The 24,420-nt window shown below is 51.3% G+C and overlaps 2 protein-coding genes across 6 annotated transcripts; one reads left to right on the top strand and one right to left on the bottom strand.

Annotated features, from left to right (window-relative positions):
• Nucleotides 1-1,608: 1,608 nt before the first annotated feature.
• On the bottom strand, nucleotides 1,609-8,725 carry PNOC (prepronociceptin). Of its 3 annotated transcripts, XM_040697232.2 has the most exons (4): nucleotides 8,679-8,725; nucleotides 5,969-6,104; nucleotides 2,755-3,172; nucleotides 1,609-1,674 (listed from the first exon to the last, which is right to left on the bottom strand). In XM_040697232.2, exons 2-4 carry the CDS (start codon nucleotides 6,086-6,088, stop codon nucleotides 1,625-1,627), a joined length of 588 nt encoding a protein of 195 aa, XP_040553166.1. In that variant the 5' UTR covers nucleotides 6,089-6,104; nucleotides 8,679-8,725; the 3' UTR covers nucleotides 1,609-1,624.
• A 4,843-nt stretch (nucleotides 8,726-13,568) lies between these two features.
• On the top strand, nucleotides 13,569-23,863 carry LOC426385 (serine/threonine kinase 35-like). Of its 3 annotated transcripts, none has more exons than NM_001031378.2 (5): nucleotides 13,569-13,613; nucleotides 15,123-15,749; nucleotides 16,801-17,017; nucleotides 18,438-18,690; nucleotides 21,716-23,863. In NM_001031378.2, exons 2-4 carry the CDS (start codon nucleotides 15,204-15,206, stop codon nucleotides 18,671-18,673), a joined length of 999 nt encoding a protein of 332 aa, NP_001026549.1. In that variant the 5' UTR covers nucleotides 13,569-13,613; nucleotides 15,123-15,203; the 3' UTR covers nucleotides 18,674-18,690; nucleotides 21,716-23,863. The 3 variants fall into 3 exon arrangements, with proteins under 3 accessions (NP_001026549.1, XP_015140634.1, XP_015140633.1); XM_015285148.4 differs by having other exon boundaries at nucleotides 13,569-13,601; XM_015285147.4 differs by lacking the exon at nucleotides 13,569-13,613 and adding an exon at nucleotides 14,508-14,692.
• Nucleotides 23,864-24,420: the final 557 nt, after the last annotated feature.

Raw genomic sequence — 24,420 nt, forward strand, 5'->3', positions numbered from 1 at the left:
GGCAGCCTGGTCTGCTGGTTGGTGACCCTGCACATAGCAGGGGGTTGAAACCAGATGGTCATTGTGGTCCTTTTCAACCCAGGCCATTCTATGATTCTATGAGTAATTCCATGTTTTTGCAGAAGGAGATGGACAGGGAGAAAAGGATGGGAGGAGAGCTGACGAGGACCAGTCCCACCAAGGGGCCTGGGCACCCCTGGTCCCAACCGCTGTGTTTCCATTGGGAAAGCCTTGCAGTGGAAATGGAAGCTGGCATCGTGTGGCACCTGTAGGGGACAAATGCTGCCTGGCATCCGCTCCTGGGGGCACTGAATAAAGCCCCCAAGATCCCCTCCTGTGTTGCAGGGTGGGGACATCACTGCAGCGAGCCGCCACAGTCTCAGCCCAGACCTTGGTGTGTCCCCATTGCGTTATTTCCAGCTTCTTCGGGTGCATCCCCTCTCTGTCTTAAGCTCTGAAGTGCTCCTTTATTCCCCCAGTTAACACCCCCCAGTCTATCCCTTTTTGAGTGAAGGGCTGCCAGGCACACACGCAATGGGGTGACCCCCCTGCCACGCTGCTGCAGCCCATGCAAGGGGAGACCTCAGCTGGGCCCCAGGGCTGGCAGCAGGGCAAGCGCTGTCCCAAGTGACGGTCGCCAGTCGCACTGATATCGTAGAAACAGTAAACTAATTTATTAATCCTTTTGCTATGTACAAGTTTAATGGAGAAAACTTTGTATGAAACAATTAAAAAGAACGGGGAGAGGGTTGAGACTTTTTTTTTTTTTTTTTTTTTTTTTTTGCTGCGTTTTGTTATGTGGGTTCTTCTGTTGTTTTCTTTTTGTGGGGGTATTTATTATCATTATCATTATTATTATTGTTACCATCATTATTTTGTACAAAGGGTGAGACCCGGGCTGCGGCGGTGGGACGGCAGCGGGGACGCGATACATGCCGGGGGGGACACGACGAAAACACACGCTGCGATGCTGAGCAAAGAAGTCAACCCCGGAGTCCATAGAAAACCTCAAGGAAAGCACTCAAAAAAATAGTAATTAACCCCCCAGAAATAAATTACGTCATTTTAAATGAGAAAAGATTAAAAAACGAAACAAAAAAAACAAAACAAAACAAAAAAAAACCCCATTTGCAGGTTCTTTCTGAGTGCTGGGTCATGCTCTGTGGTCCCTTTTTGGAACCGAGCCACGGTGGGATGCAAACCCCAAATGCTGGGGGTAAATCCTGGGGGGAACCCCCGAGGGGGCACAGAATGCTGGGAGGGGATGCCCAAAAGCCACTTGAGAGGGGGAATGAAACAAAAACTTTTTTAGTCACTATTTTCCCACGTTGGGTGTTGCCAATGGCCAAGCGGGACGCGAATTTTGCCAAAATCCCATTATTTTTGGTGTCGTTTTGGGGCGGTGGTCCCCCCCAATCCCCACAGTCCTCTGCCCCGCTCCCCACCCGCCCCACGACTCCTCGCTCCGGCGGTGGCCTCATCCTTTCCCGTCCTGGCTTAAATTGCACCCGGTTGGCTGCTCTCGAGAAGGGAGAAAAATGATTTCGGGACGCGTGCGAGTCTGAAGCGCTTTGGGGTCCGTCAGAGAGAGGTTGGAGGCTGCTTGGGTGGACAGGAGCAGGGTTTAATTTTGCCTGTGCCTGGCGGAAGGTGCCGGGACGCGGTGCCGGAACGCTACAAAAACAAAAACAAAAACAAAACAAAACAGAAAAAATAAAAATAATAATAATAAAAAAAAATAATAATAATAGTTGCAGCTGAGAGCAGTGCAAGAGAGGGGCCGGGATGCTCAGTCCCGGGATGCTCTGCCCCAAGATGCTCTGCTCCGGGATGCTCTGACCCAGGATGCTCTGCCCTGGGGGCTGCGGGGCTGGGGCCGAATCCCCTGGTTTTGGGGAGATGCTTCACAGCAAAAAAACAAAAACAAAAACAACCAACCAACCAAACAAACAAAAGGCAAAAAAAAAAAAAAAAAAAAAAAAAGGACGGGGGGGGGAATGAAAAATTCTACTAAATTTCACTGTTAGGGGGTGTGGGTGGGTATGGGGTGGGGGCTCGGAGCATCCCGGCACTATTTCCTGGGGCCGGGGGGATGCTCCCTGCTCACCACTCCAATGCAATGCTTTGGGGAAGAGTCATTTCTAGAAGCAAAAGGTTTGGTTTTATTTGGCCTTTTTTCTGTTTGTTTTTATTTAATGGGAGGAGGGGGCTGAAACATTCTGCACACTTTTATGGTCTTGGGGACAAACCCCTTTTGCCTAACATCACAATGTGACCTACGGCAAAGGGATATTTCTGGGGTGTCACTGAGATAGGGACTCAGAGCCCAGCCTTGGGGCTCGGTGCTTCCAAGCCATTATTTTTTCCCCTTCCATTTTTGATGTGCACCCATTGGGAATGGGGAACACAGCGCTGGGGCATCCCAAGATCCAGCATCGCCATTCAGCGGGGCAAAATTGGCATTCCTTGTGCAACACGTGCCAACCGAAAAAGCAAAAGGGGCAAAGGATGGGTGGGGGCAGAGGGGGTAAAATTACGGTATTTTGACAGTACAATGGAAAAAAAAAAGACAAAAAAAAACAAACCAAAAACAAGCAGCCATCGCTTCCTGGAGAAACCCTTCCTAATGGAGGTTTTGGGGCTGGGGCAATGGATTGACTTTTTTGGCCATGGCGCGCGTGTCCGTGGCGCGGTGCCGCGGGGCCGGCTAGATCTCGTTGTGCTCGCTGAGGTCGCCGGCCATGTCGTACTCACTGGAGCGGGGCGACATGCCCAGGTACTGCTTCAGGAACTCGCTAAACCTCTTCTGGTTGTTCCACTTCCGCGCCGACTTGCGCACCCCGATGAAGCCCCCGTATCTCTTCTGCACCCCACGGGCCGCCGGCCACGAGCCGCGTGTCCCCCGTGGGAAGCCACCGCCAAGCCGCCGGGAAATGTCCTCGTCCTGCGATGGGAAAGCGCCCGGCGCCATCCCAGCACCTCCGTCTTCGGCGTCCCGGCGCCGCAGCAGCTCGCTTACCTGCAGCGGGCTCGCCACCGCCTCGGCTGGCTCCATGGCACCGAGGACGCCGGCACCGGTGGCACCCAGACGTGGTGCAGATCGGATGCTGGTGGCACACATCTCCCAGGTGGCCCGCGGCACGGCTTCGCCTTCGCACTCCAGGATGCAGACCTGTGCAGGAAGATGGAGGATGGCTTTCAGATCATAGAATCCCGGAGTGGTTCGGGTTGGAAGGGACTTTGAGGTCCCACCCGTTCCCAACCTCTGCCATAGGGACTCCTGCCATAGAAAAGGTACCCAAAACCCAGTCCAGCCTGGCCTCGGGTGCTGCCAGGGATGGAGCGCCCACAGCCTGTTCCAGTGCCTCACCACCCTCATCGTGAAGAATTTATTCCTGGTACCTCATCTAAACCTTTACTCTTTCAGTTTAATCTATCACCCCTTGGATCGTTGGGCTTCTCTCCACTTCTAGCCCAACCAACATGCTGGAAGTCACCATAGAAAGGCATTGGGAGCACATCAGTTCTTACCAGTCACCATTTGGTCCCAAATTCAGGGTTTCAACCATCCCCAGGCTCCCAGAAGTGATGGAGATGCTGGGGAACTGCATCTGAACCTACATCGCCCCTCACACTCCTTCCCCACTGCCATCCACACTCCTCTCCCACCAGCCCCTGCTGGGTGCTGCAGGGTTCTTCAGCCAGCCATGAGCCCCAAAATCCCCGAGTGTGCCATGGGATGGTGGATGTGGGAAGGGACCTCTGGAGACCTTTTCCAGCATGGGCACCCCAGACAGGTTGGAGCTGGGTTATCTCCAAGGATGGAGACCACAATCACTCAGCATGTGGCCATCCTCACAGCAAAACCGCGTTCCCTCCTGTTCTGGTTTCCTGTACTCTCACTCCAGTCCATTTCAGTCCCTGTAGTGATGATAAGAGGTCTCATCAGTGCTGAGCTGTCATAGGATGGAAGTCCTATGGCGAGAAGCCAGTCGTCTCGCTGCAGACAGTGATCAGGTTGGTTAAGCATGATTTCCCCTTCGTAAATCCACACTGGCTGCTCCCAATGACCTTCTTGTCCTTTGTGTGTTTGGAAAAGCTCTCCAAGATGACGTTCTCTGCCATCTGCCCAGAATTGCTGTGAGGCTGACCAGCCCCTGGCTTCCCAGATGTTAAGAGTGAGTTTGCCCTTCCCCCAGTCCCTAGGGTCACCACATCCCTTCAAAGGCCACCAAAAGTGACCTGACCATGTCATTGTCTTTCCTCAGCACCCACATCCCATCCCTTTCCAAGAGCCAACTGGGGTAACCACCCAGGGGAAACCATCCAGGAGAAGGTCCTTGGAGAGCCAAACTCAATAAATATCCGAAGAAGCTGGAGACCCCAGGAGGGAATGCTTCTCTTCCCTTTTCCTGCAGTGGTTCCATCTCAGTGTTTTCTTCATGGTGGGTTCTTCGAATCTCTTGATGCCAACGTGGGGAATCCTATGGCTGAAACATGCCAGTGTACATCTCACAGCTTCCAGAATAGGCCATCTGCAAGGCAAATCATTGGCAGAACCACTCTTTGCCATGGGTTCGTTGACTTCCATGGGTGAGAGATCCTGCAAATCCCAACACGGGATCTGAGAGCTACAGCTCAAGCATCTGACTGTGCAGCAATTCACGATGTCCATGCCTGATGCCAGCCAGGCTCTTCAGACCAAAAGAAAAAAGAATTGTCCTCAGATGAGTCAGGTCTTGAAAACCATCAGCAGTCCTATCACCCATTCACAACACAGTCCCACACGCATGCTGGGGTCCTCAGCCATTGCCCCACTGCCTTAATTCATAAGGAAACATCTTCTGATGTGGCCAACTCATGATGTTTGGGGCACCCTTGGAAAACGCTGCCCAATGCTCCTCCACGTTCAATGGAAAAAGAAGCTGGTGAGGCTCCTTCCAAACTTCAGTTGGCATTAGTGGTGCCACCCTGGGTTGGCACCACCCCTCAGTGGCTCTGGGGACCAGGACGTAGGTTGATCATCCACATCTTGAAGACCTGCTTCCTGGATGGTGCAGGCATGCCAGTCAGTGTGGGGGCTCTCCTCTTCCTACCCTGAAGTCACAGCTCTGCAGCCCTCGGAAAACCACTTGGACATTTCCATTTGATGCTTTCAAATTTTAGGGCCAAATGTAGGGTGATGTGCCCCAACTCTTGCACCCACTGGGACAGCAGCAGACTGATACTGGGTCGGCTGTGGCATCTCCACCAAATGTCTGATCCCCACTGGTTCTAGGACATTTCCCAGCCCCAGGGGCTTCCCCTATCACAGTAAGCCATGATTTGTCACTGCGGCATTGCTAACGAATAGGCGGTCAATGCTTCCCTTGGGTGGAGGGGAATGGGAAGGAAAGAAACGCTCCTGGCCAGAGTCCGGCCACGGCTCAGTGGAGGGGAAAGGAAAGCATTACAGGCAGGAATGGGCTGATTCATCCCTTTGCAGTGTGAAATTTTCTCCATCACCATGTCTCCCACTGGCTTGGCAGCCCTGCGGATCACTGCCTGCCCCAAATATTACATCTCACCATGCACCTGCAGCCCTAGCAGGGCATGGTGCTGGTCTTGATGGGGCTCACAGGTTTTGGGTGGTCTTTTCTGCTGGTGTCTCTGGCAGGGGCATGCAATGGGGATGCCAGGAGAACATGTTGCAGGTCCCGGACCCTCCCCAGTGATGTCAGCTCCATCCCATAGCCATCAGAGCCTTGTCGCCATCACTCCCAGCATCTCCCCAAGCCAATCTGGGGACAATTTGGTAGACTTTGGTGGCATACAATGACAACCATGGCCACGTGCGTCCATCCCCTTGATGTGCCCAAGGAGAAGGGACAAGGACAGCAGCACCCTCGAGGCTCCTCACCACCCCACAGCTCCCCATGCCCTACCACCATACTACTCCAAACCCCACAGTGGGTGCAGGGGCACTTACAAGGAGGTCGAAGCCGTCCCGGTAGAAGTGGCGGTCGCAGCGCAGGCAGTCCCCCCGGCAGTCACTCCGTGCCCGGGCAAAGAGGCAGAGCAGCAGCAGGTCCCAGAGCATGGCCCTCATGGTGACAACAGCAGGGCTGCAGCCAGAGATAAAACCTGTGAGCCCCAGCACTATTCCTAAATGGGTTGGAGCAGTGCTCAGCCCTCACCATAATGGGAATGAGCCTCCCTCCTGCCCCCAGCTTCATTTTCCCAGGCTATCTCATGACACGAGTACCAGCAGGGCTTAATTTAGCAGGTGGACGTGGTGAGGTGGCACGTCTCAGGCTGTCCCCAAGCAGGACGTCTGTGTGCCAGCAGTGAGGTTGAGGACACGGGGACAGCAAAGATAGGGTTGCCCTTAGAGGCACCTTGGTCCCTTCATGCAAGCCATGTCCTGGGCAAGGAGATGGGCAAGATGTCTAAAACCTTCTTCAAGCTCCACCAGCAGACCAGAAATCCTCATTTCCTTCTAAAACCGTGATTTCCAGTCTTCTGCCACCATTCTAATGGGTATCCAGGAACCACATGCCCAGCTTAGCCCATCGCAGGCAAAGAAGACCTCGGTGGTGACGGCGGTGGCTTCGTGACCTGTGCTCCATCAGCACATTGGGGCACTCTGGGGGAGATTTGAGGGTGGGTTTGCTTTTGTGGGCAGGGCTCAGGGCTCATGTTTTCCACCAAGGTGGGGGCATCTTGCAGTAGGAGCACTGGGGACTCTGCATGGTGTCACGGTCACCTTCCAGCTCAGTGACACAGAGCCCCGCGGAGCCGCTTGTCATTTGCTGGAGGGAAAGCTGATAAGGAGCCAGAATTAAGGCTTAATCTTCGCCGAGTCTCATTAAAACTGGCTGGTGGCGTGAGTCAGAGGATTGGCAGGATGCTCTCAGGAGAGGACAAACCCCCCCAAAAACCACTGCAAAACTCCAATATCCCCACTGTGCCCCCGAAGGAGGTGTCCCAGTGTCCCTGGGAGGGCTGGAGTGCAGAGCCTGGGGGAATTACTGGATGGCTAACTGGAAGACGCTATGGGGCAGGCAGGATGCGAGCCTCAGGATGAGGGGTGTGCACCACGTATTGATGCCCCCTGAAAATGCAGTCAGCCCATCCGAAGCAGGGCATCTGCCTGGTATTGGGGGGATGGAGGGATGCAGCATCCTCCAAAACATCACCGTGAGCCCCACAGCCCTGGGGTATGCCGGTATCGGGTTGAATTATCCTCACTAATAACAGCGTTGGGGTAAAAAGGAGGGATTTGGGTGGAAATGCAGCCTGTGGTTCAGATAGCGGCAGGGTCTGGCTCTGACATCAATAACCAGGGAGGAGAGGAGGAGGAGGAGGACGGGCAGCAGGTGCTGCTGCGATGCGCTTTCATTCATTCGATTTGGGTTGATTGGGTTTTTTTTTTCCTGCAGAGAGTGAGCTTTGGGCTGAAATCAGCCGAAACGGGGCAGCTCAGGGATGCTGAATCCTGCGTTCCCTGGGAATGTTCTCATTAGGGTTAGGGTCTGTCCCACCACGTGGGGAACAAGCACTGTGCCCAGAGCTCAGCCAGCCCCAAATGATTGCTCTGTTTCCTCCTAAATCCCGCTCTCCCAACCGAATGCAAGGCCCGATCCGGAGGGCACAGAGCTGCTTCCAGCACCAAACCCCACTATTATCCAACAGTGTCCCCCACTGGCACTGGTAAAACACTTCCCCTCCCGCTCTCCTCCAGCATTAAAATAATGCGAAGTTGCCACCAACAAAAGGAAAAGCCGAAGGGGAAGGCAATGCTGCCAACGTGCCCCAAATCTTTGTGCCGGTGGCTTGGGGGGGAATGGAAGCGGCCCCCCCTGATTCCCTGGTGCTCGGCGGAAAAACAAGCGCTTCCTTTTGTTGAGTCCCTCCATCAGGTAATTGGCCATAATTGGCCAAAATTACAGACTGCGGCGAGATGATCAACACAGATGGGGCAGCGACGGAGCGATTTAGAGGTAAAAGCTTTGGGCAGAGGGCTGCTCCCCGCGTCCGTCCCCATTCATTCCCGCTTTCTGTTGGGGACGGCAAGAATAAAAAAAAAGCAAAAACAAAAACCCAACCATTTTCCTCCCTTTTGTGCTTTGTCAGAGGGGGGAGCGATGCCTCCTGCTCCGGGCACCTCCCGGCGCATCCCGCGGTGCTGAAGTTGTGAAGTTCCCTACCCCTTTTGTCCTGGATATCACCCCCCCGAAAAAAAGAGAAAAACACCAAAAAGGGGTAGGTCGGGGTTTGGCAACCCTGTGGTTTCTCCCTTCAGGCCATCGGCGCAGGGATGGAGGCACACAGCCGGGTGCTTTGTGTCAGATCAAACCCCAAACCCTTCGCGTCTCACCTGCCACCCCGCTGCCCCGCCGCGCGTCGGGCTCCTGTTGCATTCCTTGGTCAGTTTGGGTCCAAAAAAGGATATTTAGGGGAAGGTGAAACTTTTTTGCAGGTGCTCGCCCAGACAAGCATCGTGCATTTTGCTTTGTGGGGAGATATTTCTCTTTAACCCTTGCTGAGGAATGGGAATACGGGATGAATCGAAGCCTCGCCGATGATGCTTGGGCTAAAAAACCCAGCAAAAAAAAGAAAAAGAAAAAGAAAAAAAAAAAAAGAAAGAAAGCCAATTTTCCCCCCTGATCCACTGCAAACCGAAGCCCATCTCCTACCTGCAGTGTGCTGTCAGCTGCTGGCTCCTCTGCTCTGTGCCTCCTCCGGCGCCGGTGCCTCGGTGGTATATATAGACGGTGTGCACACCCGTCCCCACACCTCCCGCCCGGCCCCCAGCACGTGGGCTGAGCCCACCCCCGGGGGCTGAGGCAGCACTGACAGCTGGGGACAGGGGATGTGTGTCCCCCCCCTCTGTGCCCCTCTGTGTCGTGAACCGGTTCCCATCAGCGGGGTGTCCTCCAACATCGCGTTTTGGGGATGGTGCGTGAATATGGGGTGGCTGTGTCACCCCCAGATCTCTTTCTGCCAGACCCCAGTGCAGTGCCCTCGAGCATCCCGGGGAGCAGAATCTGGGGGGGGGTTATGGGGCAGGGGGGGCTCAGCCATGAGGTGCGAAGCTGGAGCATCCACTGAGCATTGGGGGGCACCCACTGCCATTCACCCCATAATTTCTTTTAGTGTTTTAAATGTTGCTTTTTTTTCCCCACTGATGCGGCCCCAGGATGGGAATGGGGTTCCCCCTACCCCAAAACAACTCTGGGGGGGGGCACAGGGGCTCGTCGGGCTTGTTGGTCCAGTGTGGCTAATGAGCGTGACCAGCACTGATCACAGGCAGGAGGATGGGGAGAATCGATTCCCAGCTCAATGGACAGAGGGGGGAAATTAAAACTTTTCATTTGGAAAGGGAGGGGATCTCTTCCCTTACCCCAGAATGGGGCGGATGTGTGCTCCATTGGGCCCACCCCAAAGAAGGTGTGCCCCAGTGCTCCCACCTCGGGGGCACGGCCACCTCCAGCCCTTTCCCACACCAAGCAGCATCGCCTCCTTTTTCCCATCCCGGTGACCCCATGGATCACCCTGCTTGAAGCCACTGAGCATTCTGCAGCACCCCAAGCGTCCTGCATGACCCCAAGAAGCTTTCATCACCCTAAGCATCCTATACTGCCCCAAGCATCCTTCATCACCTCGAGCATCCTATACCACCCTGAGCATCCTTCACTACCCCAAGCATCCCAAACCACCCAAGCATCCTGCACAACCACAAGAATCCTTCATCACCCTGAGCATCCTTCATCACCTCCAGCATCCTATACCATTCTGAGCATCCTGCATGACCCCAGGCATCCTTTACTGCCCCGAGCACCTTTCAATACCCCGAGCATGCTGTACCACCCTGAGCATCCTTCACTGCCCTGAGCATCCTTCACCACCCCACAATAGCAGTTCAATAATCAAATCCGCAGCACCACTGAGATCATATCTCGGTAATTCCCCCTAACAACTCCCTGGGAAGGGCTGCATAGCAGAGCGAAACGGTTCCTTTTGTTTTCGCTTCGGCTCTGAAACAGCGCTCTTAATGTCCTGCCTGAGACCTCTGCTCTCTGCGTGCCCGGGCAGGCATCAGAAGCCAGAAACCTATGGAACTGCTGAAAAGTGGCCGAGCTGCCTTGGGGAGCCAGAGGAGAAGCACTCCCCGCTGCACTCATGGTCAAGAGCTGATTTTTCTTAATATCCCTATTGCTCAGACTTCCCTTAACCACCCAGCTTGCTGTGGTTTTTCAGGAAGGGCTTTTTCACCAAACCAAGGTGGAGGGAAGGGGATGGCATGGGGACAGGCACCTTGTCCCCTCTGGGGGGCATTTTCCCCCAGAGGAATCACTGTAGCCCGGTGAGAGGGAATTACCTCCAAGGCTGGGTCTTAAGCTGGTGATTTGGATGGGGCTGAGCTGGTAGACATTGGGCGATGATGCTCATGGTCTTGCTAATTAACTTGGGGGCGGAGGGAGATGATTGGTGGGAGGGGTTGCCATCACACTGAGTGGGAATAATGCCCATTTTGTGGCAATTCCAGGTCTAGCATCTAAATCCCATGAGAGGGAGTAGGTTTAGGATTTGGGGAGGATTCGTCCCTTTTGCAGAATGAGGGCAGAATTAAGGCTTATGGTTTCCATCCTTTTGGGATCTGACACCTGGTAGGGTGAGGATGAACCCGATGAAGGATCCTTGCACTCCCATTTGTCCTCTCATCCAACCATGAAAAGACCCAACCATTGGGTTTCCATTGCTTCAGTGAGTTGGGTGAGCTCAGGAAGGGCTCTGAGGGGCTGTGATGAGGATGGGAGAAACAGGAGAACATCACCATCCAATGAGAAGCATTGGGATTGGTCCTGTTTTTAGCAGGGCTTGGACCAGAGCTCCCCATGAGATCTCATCCCACCTCCCATAACTTCCTGAGCAAAGCAGGGGAGAAGGCAGCAGGGACCTGAAATGGGCTAGGAGGACATTTCTTAAACATACAAATGTATATGACCATACATAACACAGATAAACAAATAAACCGGGGTTTGTTTCAGCCCCAGGATATATAGGATGTGGTCATCTCCATAGGTGGATGGGGTGGCTCTTGGATGGTGGGGAGGCTGAAGAAATTTGTGACACCCCACCTGAAACCCTCCACCGATGTCCACGCTGCTTTGTGGGTTGATCTGGAGTCTCCATCCCTCCTCTAGTGTTGGTTTTAGGGTCTCAAAACATCAATCCTATACATGCAACAAAGACAAGTGACATCTTCAGAGATCATTCCATGTACTCTTCAGTGTTATTTTTGCCCCCAAACTTCTGCACACCATCATCACAGCTCCTCCTCCTGGTTACTCCATACTTGATCCCACCATCCCCAAACCCCGCAGCCACCACCGGTGCACACTCAGTGGGATCGACAAGGATTTGTGTCATCTTACTCCAAATTACGTTTTATGGAAAGCACAATTACACTCATTTAGCTGTCACTCAAAGCATGCAGCAGCTACTCATTAGCTGCAGCCCATCACCTCCTGCCCACGGGGATGCCAGTGCTGGGATTTGGGTTCGGGGATGGATGGATGGATGGGTGCAGGTTGCTGCTCTCCATCCATCTCCATTGGGAGGGCTGCAGCTGGTTTTTGGCTCTGGTGTTTGAGACAACAAAGAGACAAGGGGAGGATGGAGGATGCTAAAGCAATCCCATTTTCAGGGGGGAAAAATGTAGATCTGACACTAACCATACTTCAACACATGGCACATCGTCCCTTGTATGTCCCCTGCACACCAACAGTGGGTCACCATGCTTGAGCCTGGGGCAAGCAAAGGAAACTGGCTTGTAAGCACCATATGCTGAATTTTGGGGGGAAAAGCTCTTGAATTTATGCCAATCTCTACCAGTGCTTCAGGGCAGGGAGGAAATTTTGTAGGGGAGGACTTCAGGAGGTGCTGTGGTGAGCATGGGTCCACATATACACACACATGCATGGGTTCAGAGTTCAAAAAAAACTCAAATTCATCCCAGAGCTGCTCTGTTTATGCTCAGGTTCCAAAAACCCCACAAATACAGCCCCAAACTGCCCTATTTATTCTCAAACGCTGGGGCCAGCACCCAAAGGACCAGGATAGGGGATGTCAGAGCCACCTCCCCATTTGTTCCCCAACGTTGAGCTCCTTCCCATGAAACAAATCATCAGCTTGAAAATCCCTGCAGCATTTTTGCAGTCATAAATGAAGAACCAGTTCCTGCAGTGCTGATGACCATGACCTGTCCTTGGGGCAGTGGCAGGATTTGGGGTCAGGATCAGGTTGTCGAAGCACAGATGATGCATTCCCCAATCAATCAATAACCATAAGGGATTTCTCTGCTCAGCATAACCAAAATTGCTCATCCCACGCAACGCCGCTCTCCCCATCCCACCCGGTGCTATCCCAAGGGCCACGAAACCCCAAACCCCAATGCTGGCACGTTGTGCTTTCTAAAAGAAAAACTGCTACATCACTGTCGGCGTTGCACATAAAACCTCTGAGTCACCAGAGGGATGTGCAGAGTGTTTTAATAGAGTCCAAACTGCCCTGGTGGGTTCAGTGCTTAACAATCACTCTGCTGGGATTTGACTTCAGTTATCTTTATTTATTTAGCTCGCTCCGTTAAAATAGAGAGTCATAGAATGGTTTGAGTTGGAAGGGATCTTCAAAGGCCGTCCAGCCCAACTCCCCTGCAGTGAACAGGGTCCAGTGACCAGTGGTGTCCCTCAGGGACCTACAGCACCGGTCCCTGAGGGACACCACTGGTCACTGATCTCCATCTAGCCATGGCAACGTTGAGCACCGCTCTCTGGGGACAATCTCACAACCAGTTCCTCATCCATTGAACAGCCCACCCATCACATCCACACCTTTCCAGTCTGGAGAGGAGGATGTCACGGGGGCAGCATCAGAGTCCTTACTGAAGTCCAGGTAGATGCCATCAGTGGCTCTTCCCTTGTCTGTTGGCACAGTTACACCATCACGTACACCGCATTACATCGTCACCACCTGAAGGCACTGCAGATGGGCTGGGAATCAGCACAGGCCTTCCCTGCATGGCCCACACTGGGGCTGCTGGGGGATGCAGGCGGTGAAATCGTCCACAATTTGGATGCAGCCCTCTCCCCCTCTTTCTGAGGCCAACATCTCTTGGGGGCTGCACCAGGACCATGCTGCAGAGCCAGGAGGGCAGGTCCTCCCCAGAAATTCCCCAAAGAGGGGTACTGGGGGGGGCTCTGTGGCCCTCGGGGGCATTCGGGGTCTGGGGGACTCCCTCCAAGACTCAGCCTCACTCCGCAGAGGGCGAACCGCGCGTTTTGCGGAGGTTTGTCTTTAACGGGAACCCGTAGCGCCGCAGAGGCCGCTGGGATTTGTAGTTTCCTCCTCCCCGCCCCACTATCAGGCAGGCGCAGAACATCCCTGCCTGGGCTGTGGGTAGGCGAACTGCTCGCCGATTGGTCCGGGCGAGAGGCCGGACATCCCTTTTCTGGCTTGTGATTGGTCAAGCGGCGGCTCCTCCCTTTTGATTGGCCAGCGGTAGTTAATAGGCGGGGCGGCTCGGCGGCGGCGGGAATTGCGACGGCGGCGGTGCGGTGAGGAAAGAGGTGGGGGCGGGAGGGAAGGGGTGGGATGGAGGTCTGGGTGGGAAAAGGGGCACGAAATGGGGCTAGGGGTCTGAGGGGATGGTGAGAGTCGGGATGGGGCTAGGGGGTGGTGGGGGCACTCGGGGCTGAGGAGGGCCTGGGCTGCGGGGGCACCGAGGGCTGAGGAGGGCCTGGGCTGGAGGAGGAGGAGGAGCAGAGATGCCGCCCTCAGGGCGCTGTGGTGGGGATGGGCTTGGGGAAAGGCCGAGGTTTGTATTGCGGTGGCACTACTGAGGGCACAGGAACGGGGTGGGAGAGGGTTGGGTGAGGTTTGAGGAAAGGGGCCTGGAGGGGGGGAAGAGTGGGGGCTGGGAGGGGAGAGGGGTTTTGTTGGGGTCCTGGCAGGGTTTGGGGTAGTAGGTATAAAGGGGGGGGGGGGTATGGGGGTTGGGAGAGGGGTCGCTGGGGTGTGGATGGAAAGCAGAGGAAGATTCTCGAGGGAGGAGGAGCAGAACTTGAGGTGGTGTTGAGGTGTGGTGGAGGTGAGAGGGGTGGGAAAGGGAGCGGGGTTATGAGGGGATAGGGCTGGAGGAAAGCTTGGAGAAGGGACCAAGAGAATCCCAGAGGCCCAAATAAAGAGTGAGGTGGGGTATATGGAATGGGAGAGGGGAGCTGAGGTGGGAAAAGAGCTTGAAGTGAAGGGGAAACATGGCACGATGGTCATGGATGGGGCTGGAAGAGGGAGAGCCCGAGCAAAGGAGTGAGGGGTGCTTTTATGCAGAGCAGGTTTGGCTGGAGATCACACCTTGGGGCTGGGAGGCTGTGGGACAGTGGCTGAGGAGGTTGGAAGTGAAGGTTTGGGTGAGCACAGAGAATGTAAGCAGGAGGGTGATGGGGTGGGTTAGGGGGTGATTGCCAGGATAAGACTGGTCTTTGGGTGTGTGGGGGAGCTGAGCTGGTGGGGAGGAAGCTCTGGGATGTGGGAAGAGCTAAGAGTTAGAAATGAAGGACTTGAGGCTGGCATCTGGGCCTGGACTGGTGGTGAATGCGCAGAGAGGTATTGCATCCACTGGTGGATCAGTATGGTTACGTGGGGAAAGGTGAGGTTGAAAGATCTGTCAAACAGGAGAGTTTGGGCTTGCTTTTTTTCTTTAAAAGTCAATTCTGTTCAAGTCAGTTCAGCTGTTACCCAGGAGGTCTCCTCCTCCCTTTCCTGCCCTGCTCACTGAACGTGTCGACGTCGCCCTTTTTCTTCCTCACAAAACTTACTCCACTGTGGATGGATCAATGTCACTTCCCATGTTGTTGTGTCCTACTGTGCAGTCAGGATTGTACTTGCTAATGTCTCGTAGTTACCATGGATATTGGCTTCCTCTTAAAACCCTGCTCTGGCTGTCAGTCCTTGTGCAGCTGCAGCGTCTAATGATGTACATACCTCTAAAATTGACTCCAGTTGGAAGTATTTGCTCATGATAGTTGGTGAGCTGCTAGGTTTGGGAGTTTTAAGCTCTTTATCCTCTGCTTTTCTAGGATTTTGCTGCAGGTGGCAACTGATTGTCATGACTTCAAACGCTTCCCTCTGACTTGCTGTTCACTGGGCCAAAGCGAGAGATGGCTGCAGAAGCCAAGTACAGCATTATTCGGGAAGTGGGCCGAGGGAACTATGGGGTGGTTTATGAGGCAGTTGTTAACAAAACCAGAAGCAAAGTAGCTGTGAAAAGGATGCAATGTAACGTGCCTGAAAATGCAGAGCTGGCTTTGCAAGAGTTCTGGGCCCTGCAGAGCATCCAGAGGCAACATGAAAACGTGATCCAGTTGGAGGAGTGTATCCTGCAGAATGGCCAAGTCTTTCAGCCCATTAGTCACCATTACAGGAAGTCAGACAGCCACTTGCTGCTGATAGAGACCTGTCTGAAAGGGAGGAGGTGCATGGACCCCAGATCGGCCTGCTTTCTGTGGTTTGTGATGGAGTTCTGTGATGGTGGCAACATGAATGAGTACCTGTTGTCCCGCAGCCCGGATGCCCAGCTGAATAACAGCTTCATGCAGCAGCTCAGCAGTGCTGTGGCTTTCCTGCACAGGAACCAGATTGTGCACAGAGACCTGAAAGCGGACAATATTTTGATCTCTCATAAACGTGGGAGTCCCATAGTAAAGGTAAGGGAGTAAAACCTGGCTGTGACCAGTTTGTGATCTGCGTGCTTATGCGTGATGTGCTGGGGAATGGTCTTTGGTAAATGTTACGATATGCTCTACGTTGTAGCCTGTAATAAATGTATTCAGAACATCTGACGTCAAGTGTGGGCTGGCTTTCAGGAGACTTGGAAGGACATTTAGATCACGATGGCATGTGTCTGTAACACACTTCTTGTGCTACTTGTGCTGCTGAGGGCTGCAGTTCAGGGTTGTCTTGCTTCTGCACGCTAGATAATCAGAGAGATCACTGTCAGCCAAAGATGAAGCAATATTTTCTCTTCCCTTAAACTTTAAGAACATACTGTCCTGTTACAACAGCTAATGCTTCCAATATTGCTGCCTCGAGCACATATTGATGTTCAGAGAGGCGGGGAGTTTGCGTGGGGTTGATGCCCTGACTGAGGTAAAGATAGCCAGCTGCATTTCTGGTAGCACCAAACTAAAACTGTTACGTTTCTCTAAGAAGCAGCTGTGAATGTGGGAGCCAGCTTGCTGCTCAACTTTCAGTCCCATGAGCTCCTGTAGCTGGACATAAAAATAATAGCTCAGTGCATTGCAGATAATTTATGTCTTGACCACTTAGATCAATAGTAGTATTTATACCTCAACCTGTAGAGCCATCAGGGGATGTTTAAATCAATGTCATCTTAATCACTGGATAATAACAGTAAAGGAAGAGGCTCAGTGCACTCACATGGGAACAGTAAGAGCCGCTTATACCATAGCTGTAGTTGGAGATACGTTAATGCCCAATTAGATTTCATCAGAATGAGCTTCTCAGAAAGATAACAACCCGACTCTGGGTGTCTTCATCCCAGGGAGAAGAGCAAACAACAGGGAAGGAGTGGGGAGTGGGCACCTCACAGGGAATGCCAGCTCTCTGTTCCCCTAGGGCTGCCACCCGATGGCTGTTAGTGCCATGGTGGATTTCAGAGTGGAATTTATTGAGCTGTTGTTTATAAGTGCTTTTGTAAAGTTGGTGTTTCTCTTGCTATTTCTTATCTTGTTGCAGGTGGCAGATTTTGGCCTCAGCAAGGTGTGTCGGGGGAAGGGGAATGTGAACCAACACCGCTTCTCCTCTGCGTGTGGGTCAAACTTCTACATGGCTCCGGAAGTGTGGGAGGGTCACTACACAGCCAAGGCTGATGTGTTCGCCCTCGGGATCATTTTCTGGGCTATGGTGGAGAGGATCACCTTCCGAGATGGAGATACTGAGAAGGAATTGCTTGGTGAGGATCCATGCTGTCCTGTTGTCCGTAGATGTTCTGTAGGGATCGGCTGGGAGGTTTCTACCAGTCACACTTCAGCACGTGGCTCTTGTCAGGGGTTTGCACAAATCTTGCATTATTCTCCCACAAGTGCAGAGCAGTCTCCCTTTCCTCTAGGCGACGGGATCACTTGGCTCTTTGGAACATCCTTCCAGTGCTTCAAGTTGTAAACTTGGAAGGGATGTTTAGATGAGCTTTGCTGCTCTCTGGCTGAGTTTCCTGTGCTTAGAGATGCAAAATCTCCCAGGGCTGACTCGTCCAATGTCCCTCCTCCGTCCACTGCCTTCTTCCAAATCCCCCACATATGTGCACGCTTGAAATACTTTGTACTAAATGATTTCAGAGAAGTATATTGCAGCGAAAATCCATCTCGAGAGGAGAGAATGCCAGTCATGCACATCAGCATAATAATTCAAGACATCTACCCAGGCCCTGAGATCATAGAATACCTCTCTGTCTTTTAAATGCTTAAATTCTTAATGGGAAAGGAATTTCTGTGCAGGAACTTGGAGAAGATTTTGCACTGCTCCTTTACATTTATTTTTTTTAATGGGCTCAATTCTAATTGTACTATTTATTTCTTTTCAAAATGCCAAACACTGATAAATGTTTTAGTTCCTGCCTACAAAAACAAGCAAATGGTTGCAGCTGAGACCAAAGCATGAACAGATTTCATTAAAATAGCAACCCGCCAACCTGAGATAAGGAGTTTGTGTGGCCAACCTTTTCTATACACGGCCAGGTCACTGCCTTTGAAACATTTATTCTTTGCTTGGTGCAGGGACAGAACAGCTTGAGTGAGCAAAGCTGTTTTTTGCTGTCTGTTTTGGAAGCCGGTTAATCATTTTCAACAACCGGTGAAATTATTTAGATTACCGGGAGTAAATTTACATTTCCCTTCCTTAATCTTGCTGAGGAGAAGTTGGCTAACGGTAAATGGCATATGCTGTCATTTTAATTGAAAATTATTTGACTTACTGAGCAAATAAGTTTCGTGTTTAACTCTTTCGAGTCACCTGAGCCGAGCACAGCCTGCTTCCTTCCCTCTCCTACAGCTTCCAAGTCTACCATGGGGGTGAAACAGCAGAAAATTGAGGAGGTTCACTTTGGTAAATGCTTGGCAAGCACGCCGTGCTGAGGTTTGTTTCCACCCATGGTTATGCACACAGCCTTCTGTAACATCTTGATTACAGTTGGACAGTTAAAGCCCGTTCCAATAACAGCCTCTCGCTATGTTTGCCTTGGCAGTCACTTCTAATAAGTGATCTTTTTGGTAATCTTTCAGATGTTTTGTTTCCCAGGCTGTCTGTCTGTAGTGTACAAGGCAGTGCTTTGTGTAAGCTTTTCTTGTGTAAGCTGACTCCTTCCCACCTGTATTCAGGAACTTACATCTGCCAAGGCAAGGAGCTTATTCCACTTGGGGAGGCGTTGCTGGAGAATCCCAACCTGAAGTTACAGATACCCCTGAAGAACAAGAAGTCCATGCCGGATGATCTCTGCAAGCTCCTGCACGATATGCTAGCTTTTAACCCAAAGAAAAGATTGGACTCCTTCCAGCTGGAAGTCCGAATCAGGCAAATCTCCTACGGCAAGAAGTGCCAACGCTCCCTCTCATAGAGACAAAGGGCATTCAGGTTAGTGTCTCTGCCAAGCTCCTCTCTGCCTGGTGTGAGCTGACAGGGGACTTCTTGTTGTTGACCTTCTGGTCAAAGCCCTCTAAATCAAATGTGACCTGTAGCAGTTGAGAAAACTTGGCACTAGACAGATGTGGTCAAACTAGCAGATAAAACATTTGGTTGAATTACCTCTAACAAAGAAACTTTTGCCTCTTTAGTGGTGTGTGTTCAGGGAATTGGCTGCACTGGGCCTTGGGCTGTGTCTGAGCCAGCCTGTCTTTCACCCTAAATCCCACCAGTTTCCATAAATGATCTGTCATCACTCCAGCATTTACTTCTACTGGTGTTGGTTCATTTAGTAATATATTTGATAACTGAATAAAATCCAAAGTGAGCAAAGGGTCAGAGTTGCAGTATATTTGTAGCTGTGCACCTTAAGTATGTTGAGGTATAATAGCAACTGTCAAATTACAGACATTTTTTGTAATTGATACGATCCTTTGCAATACAAATATCATAGAATCATAGAATGGCCTGGGTTGAAAAGGACCACAGTGATCATCTGGTTCCAACCCCCTGCTATGTGCAGGGTTGCCAACCAGCAGACCAGGCGGCCTGAGCCACATCCAGCCTGGCCTTGAATGCCTCCAGGGATGGGGCATCCACAGCCTCCTTGGGCAACCTGTTCCAGTGAAATATGTTTCTGATAGCTTTCATGCTCTTGACCACGTGCCAGACTTGTCCTATAGCACAAAGTGTTTTTTCCTTCCCGGGTGTTTACCCATTCTGAACTACTTTATAGGGAACAGTGGTAACTTTAGCAGCATTTTCCCATCCAAGGTTTGTTGGTTCCCGTCCAAGGTCTGTTGGTTCCACCAAGGCTGGCTCCTCCACCTCTGCCACATGCAGTTATCTTCTGCACTACCTGCAGATGAATCTCTCCAGGTCCTTGTAAAGCACATCAGCTTTTACTATCTAATTTGGAAGTCTTCCTCCTGATGTGTTCCAGAATCACTTCTTTCATATCTGTATTCATCTTCTTATAATTACTTTGTATCCTGAAGCCCTTTCTGACTTGAGTTGTTTCAAATCAATAACCGTTCGGGTTACAGCAGTGACTTTTGTTCACGGATGCATGGCCTATATTTTCAATTAACCACTTTCATCCTCTCTCAGTTAGAAGAAACAGTGAATGACCCCCACGTATCTCTCTGTCCTTTCTTACAGTTAAAATACCTCCAGCTTTGTGTCATTGGCTCACTTCCTATTGTGCCGAGGATGTTAGTGAAAACACTTCATTAACAAGTCCGTTACCAGTGCCAATCTTGATAAAACTCTGCTCTAGCCCTCTTCATTTCTGAATTATCCATTTCAGTTTTCCCTTGGGCCTGGTTAGCTGCCTTATGTTTTCCTCTTTACTAATTGCAGTCCTCTCCTGTTTATCTAACGCTGCCTTGTGGTGCTACAGCAAATGCTTCACTGAAATCTCTGAGGACAAGACCAGCACTACTTGGTACCTAGGGAAATAGGTTTTGTTGCTGAAAACCACTTAATTAATCTGCAGTTCTGGGCAGTCCCACCTGCACCAGGAGGCCTGGCACTGCCACAGCAGTGGAGCCACTATTTGGCAGGGCAGCCCTGAAGTGGTTAGGCTGCTAAAGAGGAATATGCAAGAACAAATCAAAGTGGTTTGTGCAGCACAGCGTCGGGTTTACTGCTGTTCATTGGCCTCTGATCTTTCCAGTTTCATAGGTAGGCTTGTGGCCAAGGGTCAGAAGAAAACGGGCTGCACAGCCAGGAGGTGTAACTGAGAAGCCAGATCAGTTTGCTCAAAGCTTGCTCAAATTAGTTTATTTTCATAGAGTCATCAAATGGCTTGGGTTGGAAGGGACCTCAAGGATCATGAAGCTCCGACCCCTCCACCACAGGCAGAGCCACCAACCTCCAAATCTCATACTAGCCCAGGCTGCCCAGGGCCCCATCCAACCTGGCCTTGAATGCCTCCAGGGACGGGGCATCCACAACCTCTCTGGGCAGCTGTTCCAGCACCTCACCACTCTTATAATAAAGAACTTCCCCATGACATCCAACCTAAATCTTCCCTCCTTCAACTAAAAACCATTTCCCCTTGTCCTGCTGTTATCTACCCTTGTAAAGAGCTGACTCCCTTCCTGTTTGTAGGCTCCCTTTATGGACTGGAAAGCTGCAGTGAGGTCACCCTGCAGCCTTCTCTTCTCCAGACTGAACAAGCCCAGCTCCCTCAGCCTGTCTTTGTAGGGAAGGTTCTGCAGCCCTCTGATCATCTTTGTGGCCCTCTTCTGGACCCTCTCCAACAGCTCTCTGTCTTTCTTGTATTGGGGGCTTCAGACCTGGACGCAGTACTGCAGATGGGGCCTCACAAGGGCAGAGTAGAGAGGGACAATCTCCTCCCTGTCCCTGCTGGCCACCTTTCTTCTCGTGGAATTTTCTGACTAGGCAGGAAGTTACCTTAGTACCTACCATAGCTTTGGGCATGAATTCTGAGTTAATGCAGCAGTGGCACAGTGTTCTATGCCACACAACACCATTCTCAAGCCGTTGAGATGCTGTTGGTTGCTGTGTTAGTATGGACTGGAAATTAAAACTGACTCCTTCTTCCCTAACCTAAAAGCAGGATTAACACAGAGCCTGCAGTGGGGTTTTTCATGCTGCAAAATCTATGTGCTTCAGAATAAACTCTCGCATGGGAAGCACGGATCAATTAAGGCCTACTTTATCCTCAGGGCCATGAGAAAGCATAGGGCATCTCAGAGTGGTGTGAATAACGTCTAAATGAATTTTGTTCTGTGAATTTAAAGACAAGGAGACGGGTATAACCTATCATCTGAGGGGTCTTTATGTTAAATAATGCTGAGAACTGGGCTTGTGTACCTGCTCTGTGCTGCTCCCTGAGCGTGCACTATTGCTACCGAGGCAGAATGGTGGGCATGGGGACATTTGGGCTGGGCTGCTCTCCCTGCCAAGTGGGCTGTTACTTTGCAACTTTGGCATGTTTCATTTGTAGGTGTTGTATCCCACTGTGCTCTGGAGGCCTCGGAGATGGTGAGCGACTGATTTCCTTTGGAATGAGCAGACGGATTACGAAAGATGGATGTAGAAGCCTTGCTGCCTTCCAGTTTCCCCAGACGGTTTTATTTAAATGGACAGTAACTTAATTTATTTGTACAGTAATTTTAAGAGAACTACAAATTATTTCTATATAAGCTTTCCTTTTCTAGCATGCGTTCTTTAATGCAGCAAGTGGCATAGGTGAAACCCTGGCTGTTTGGCTTACAAACCTTACCTGTTTGGCTACACGTGGCACAGGAGTTTCTGAAGTGGTTTCCTTTAAGAGAACCCTCATTCATCCTTCCGCTGCCACTCTGTGCCTGCCCTGTTGGAGGACCCCAAAGAAATGGGCACAAATGGTCTCAAGACTGTCGCCTCTGCCCTGCTGCATGTTGACTAGCTCTCAGCCCTGGCTTCGTGCTGATAATGCTGTGTTCCTTGTCCTTGGCACGGAAGACAGGCGTTGTCTTTGCAAGGTTTAATTGGAGCTCTGTGTGTGATCCCTCATGTTGCTGGGCCGTGGAACTGAGAGATGGCTGTGGGATGAGCTGGCACAGCTCTCAGTGTCTGCTCTGAAAAGTTTGAACAGAAACAAAAATGTATTTTCCTCACTTCTGAATATTCTTGCTTAGATTAACTAAAATGCTTTCTTAAAATAAATACAAAGAATGTTAAAGATGCCAACTCTTGATTAGAACATATGCGTCACTAACACTTAAAGTAGTTTAAGGAATCATGCTTCCTGCTGTGTTAGCTGCTTGTGCCAGCTGTTCTTACAAGAGAAATGAAAAGGACTGAACTGGAATCTTGGCAGGTAAACGGGGACTCTAATTTGCACCCTGTTTGAAAAATATTTTTATGGGTCTGTAAACCACTGCTGATCTCTTCTTTTCTTGAGAAGCCAGGAGCCCCTGCATGCTTCCTTCTGCATTCCTCTGTTGTGCAGAGCTGAAATAGTGTTCTTCAGGGACAGCTTCCCCTTCTAGGCAAGGACCAAACTGCCTCCAGAGAGGTAACTTGGTGAGCCCCTTTGCCACGTAGCAGACCTTGGCGAGCTGTGCGTTTCTCCCTCCGGTGAGATTGTGACTGCAGTAGGGAAGGCTGCTTGTAAGCAGTGTCGGAAGCCTGATTCATGGCGAGGATCTTTCCTCCTGCAGTGTCTTTATCCAGAGGCTGTGCTGCCCTTCTGTGAGGACTGACGTGGAATGTTTTCTCACTTGCTCCCCCAGGCTGCAAAATACAGCCTTTAGTTGTCCTGCTCAGACAAGCAGCTGTTGACCTTTCCCCCTGTAACAGATAACTAACGGATGGCTCGATGGTGTTCCCTGAGAACAGCTGTTGTGAGAGCATAAGAATCAAATTAAACCATTAAGCTCTGCTTGACTTTTGGATTTAGAGAATCCCTAACGCAGAGGTGCTGCTGGGTGAGGGGTGTGCAGCAAGGAAAGACGGGGTGTTCTGAAGCTTGTTTGGCTCTTGGGGCCTCTGCTGGAGGTTGGAAGCGATCTGTAGGTGGGGGTCTGCACCTCTTGTCCAAGAGCTGGGTGACCCTGTTCAGGAGAGAGCTTCTGTCCCAGCACTCCTATGAGACAGCTGCTTCGGAGCCAAATCTACCTTGCTCTACAGCTCTGCACCCCCACAGCAACCCAGGCTGCCCTAATTCTAGCTGTTGCCTTGATTTGGTACTCACCATTGCTCTCTGTGGAGTCAAAACTGTACGTGGGGTTCTCCTTAGACGCAGCCTTTGCTTGTCCTGCTCTGCAGAGCTGCTCTTCTGAACTATGGCTTTTTCATCTTTCTCTTACCCGTCTCATAACCACGGTACCCACTGCCTGTTCTCTGCTCCCTGTTGGCAGAGCAGTCGAGTGCTGCCGGCCTTACAGGATAACTTGATTCCAGGCCCTTTGTCTGGAATGTGGATAGGTTTGTGTGCCCTTTCCCCACATGGAAAAAATGTGGGGTGTGAGAACGGTTGTTTACTCCTTTTCCTCCTTGTTTTGCCATGCTAGGATATCATCCTCACGGCTGCTGCTGTTTTTTAGCTACATGTACACCACTTGAGTCTCTGTACCTTATAAATTAATAAAATGCTGTGTGTTTTGTGCTTGTTTTTGTTGTGGTTCTCTTCCTAATGCATTAGGGGCACAGTAATACTCAGTGCCTCCTTTTAAAAAGAAGTGTCATATGTGATGACAATTTAGTGGGTCTTACACCTAGTGAATTGCTAAATGAACATATGCAATGACAACCTCTAATTTAAATGACTGCTTGGGGAAGGTGGGGGAGAATCTTAGAGCTGCTGGGTGTAGCTCTTTGCAAACAAGCTTGCTATTCTATCTGAAGGGTAAGTGTAATGTCTGTAACCAGGAGGGAACAGAATAAAATGGGAGTGAGTGAATCCCTTGCGCTCAGGGGGTTCCCACACTGCTGCTATCTCCGAGGTGCCCTGCTCCTCAATGGCTTTTCTTCCTGCTCAGGGCCCTTTGGGGGGCCTAGTAAAACACCAGACCCCAAACATTCTTGTGTACCCCTCCTCTTGTGGCCAAGTAGCTGTGGCTGTGTGAAAGCTGCTGCTTCGGTGGTGGTGATAACTGCTGGAACGACTCTAAGTGCGCTCAGGAGAGCAGTGCTGCCTGGTGCATCGCTGGGTAATGGGGCTGC

This window comes from Gallus gallus, chromosome 3 (genome assembly GCF_016699485.2).
Source record: "Gallus gallus isolate bGalGal1 chromosome 3, bGalGal1.mat.broiler.GRCg7b, whole genome shotgun sequence".
Taxonomy (NCBI): domain Eukaryota; kingdom Metazoa; phylum Chordata; class Aves; order Galliformes; family Phasianidae; genus Gallus; species Gallus gallus.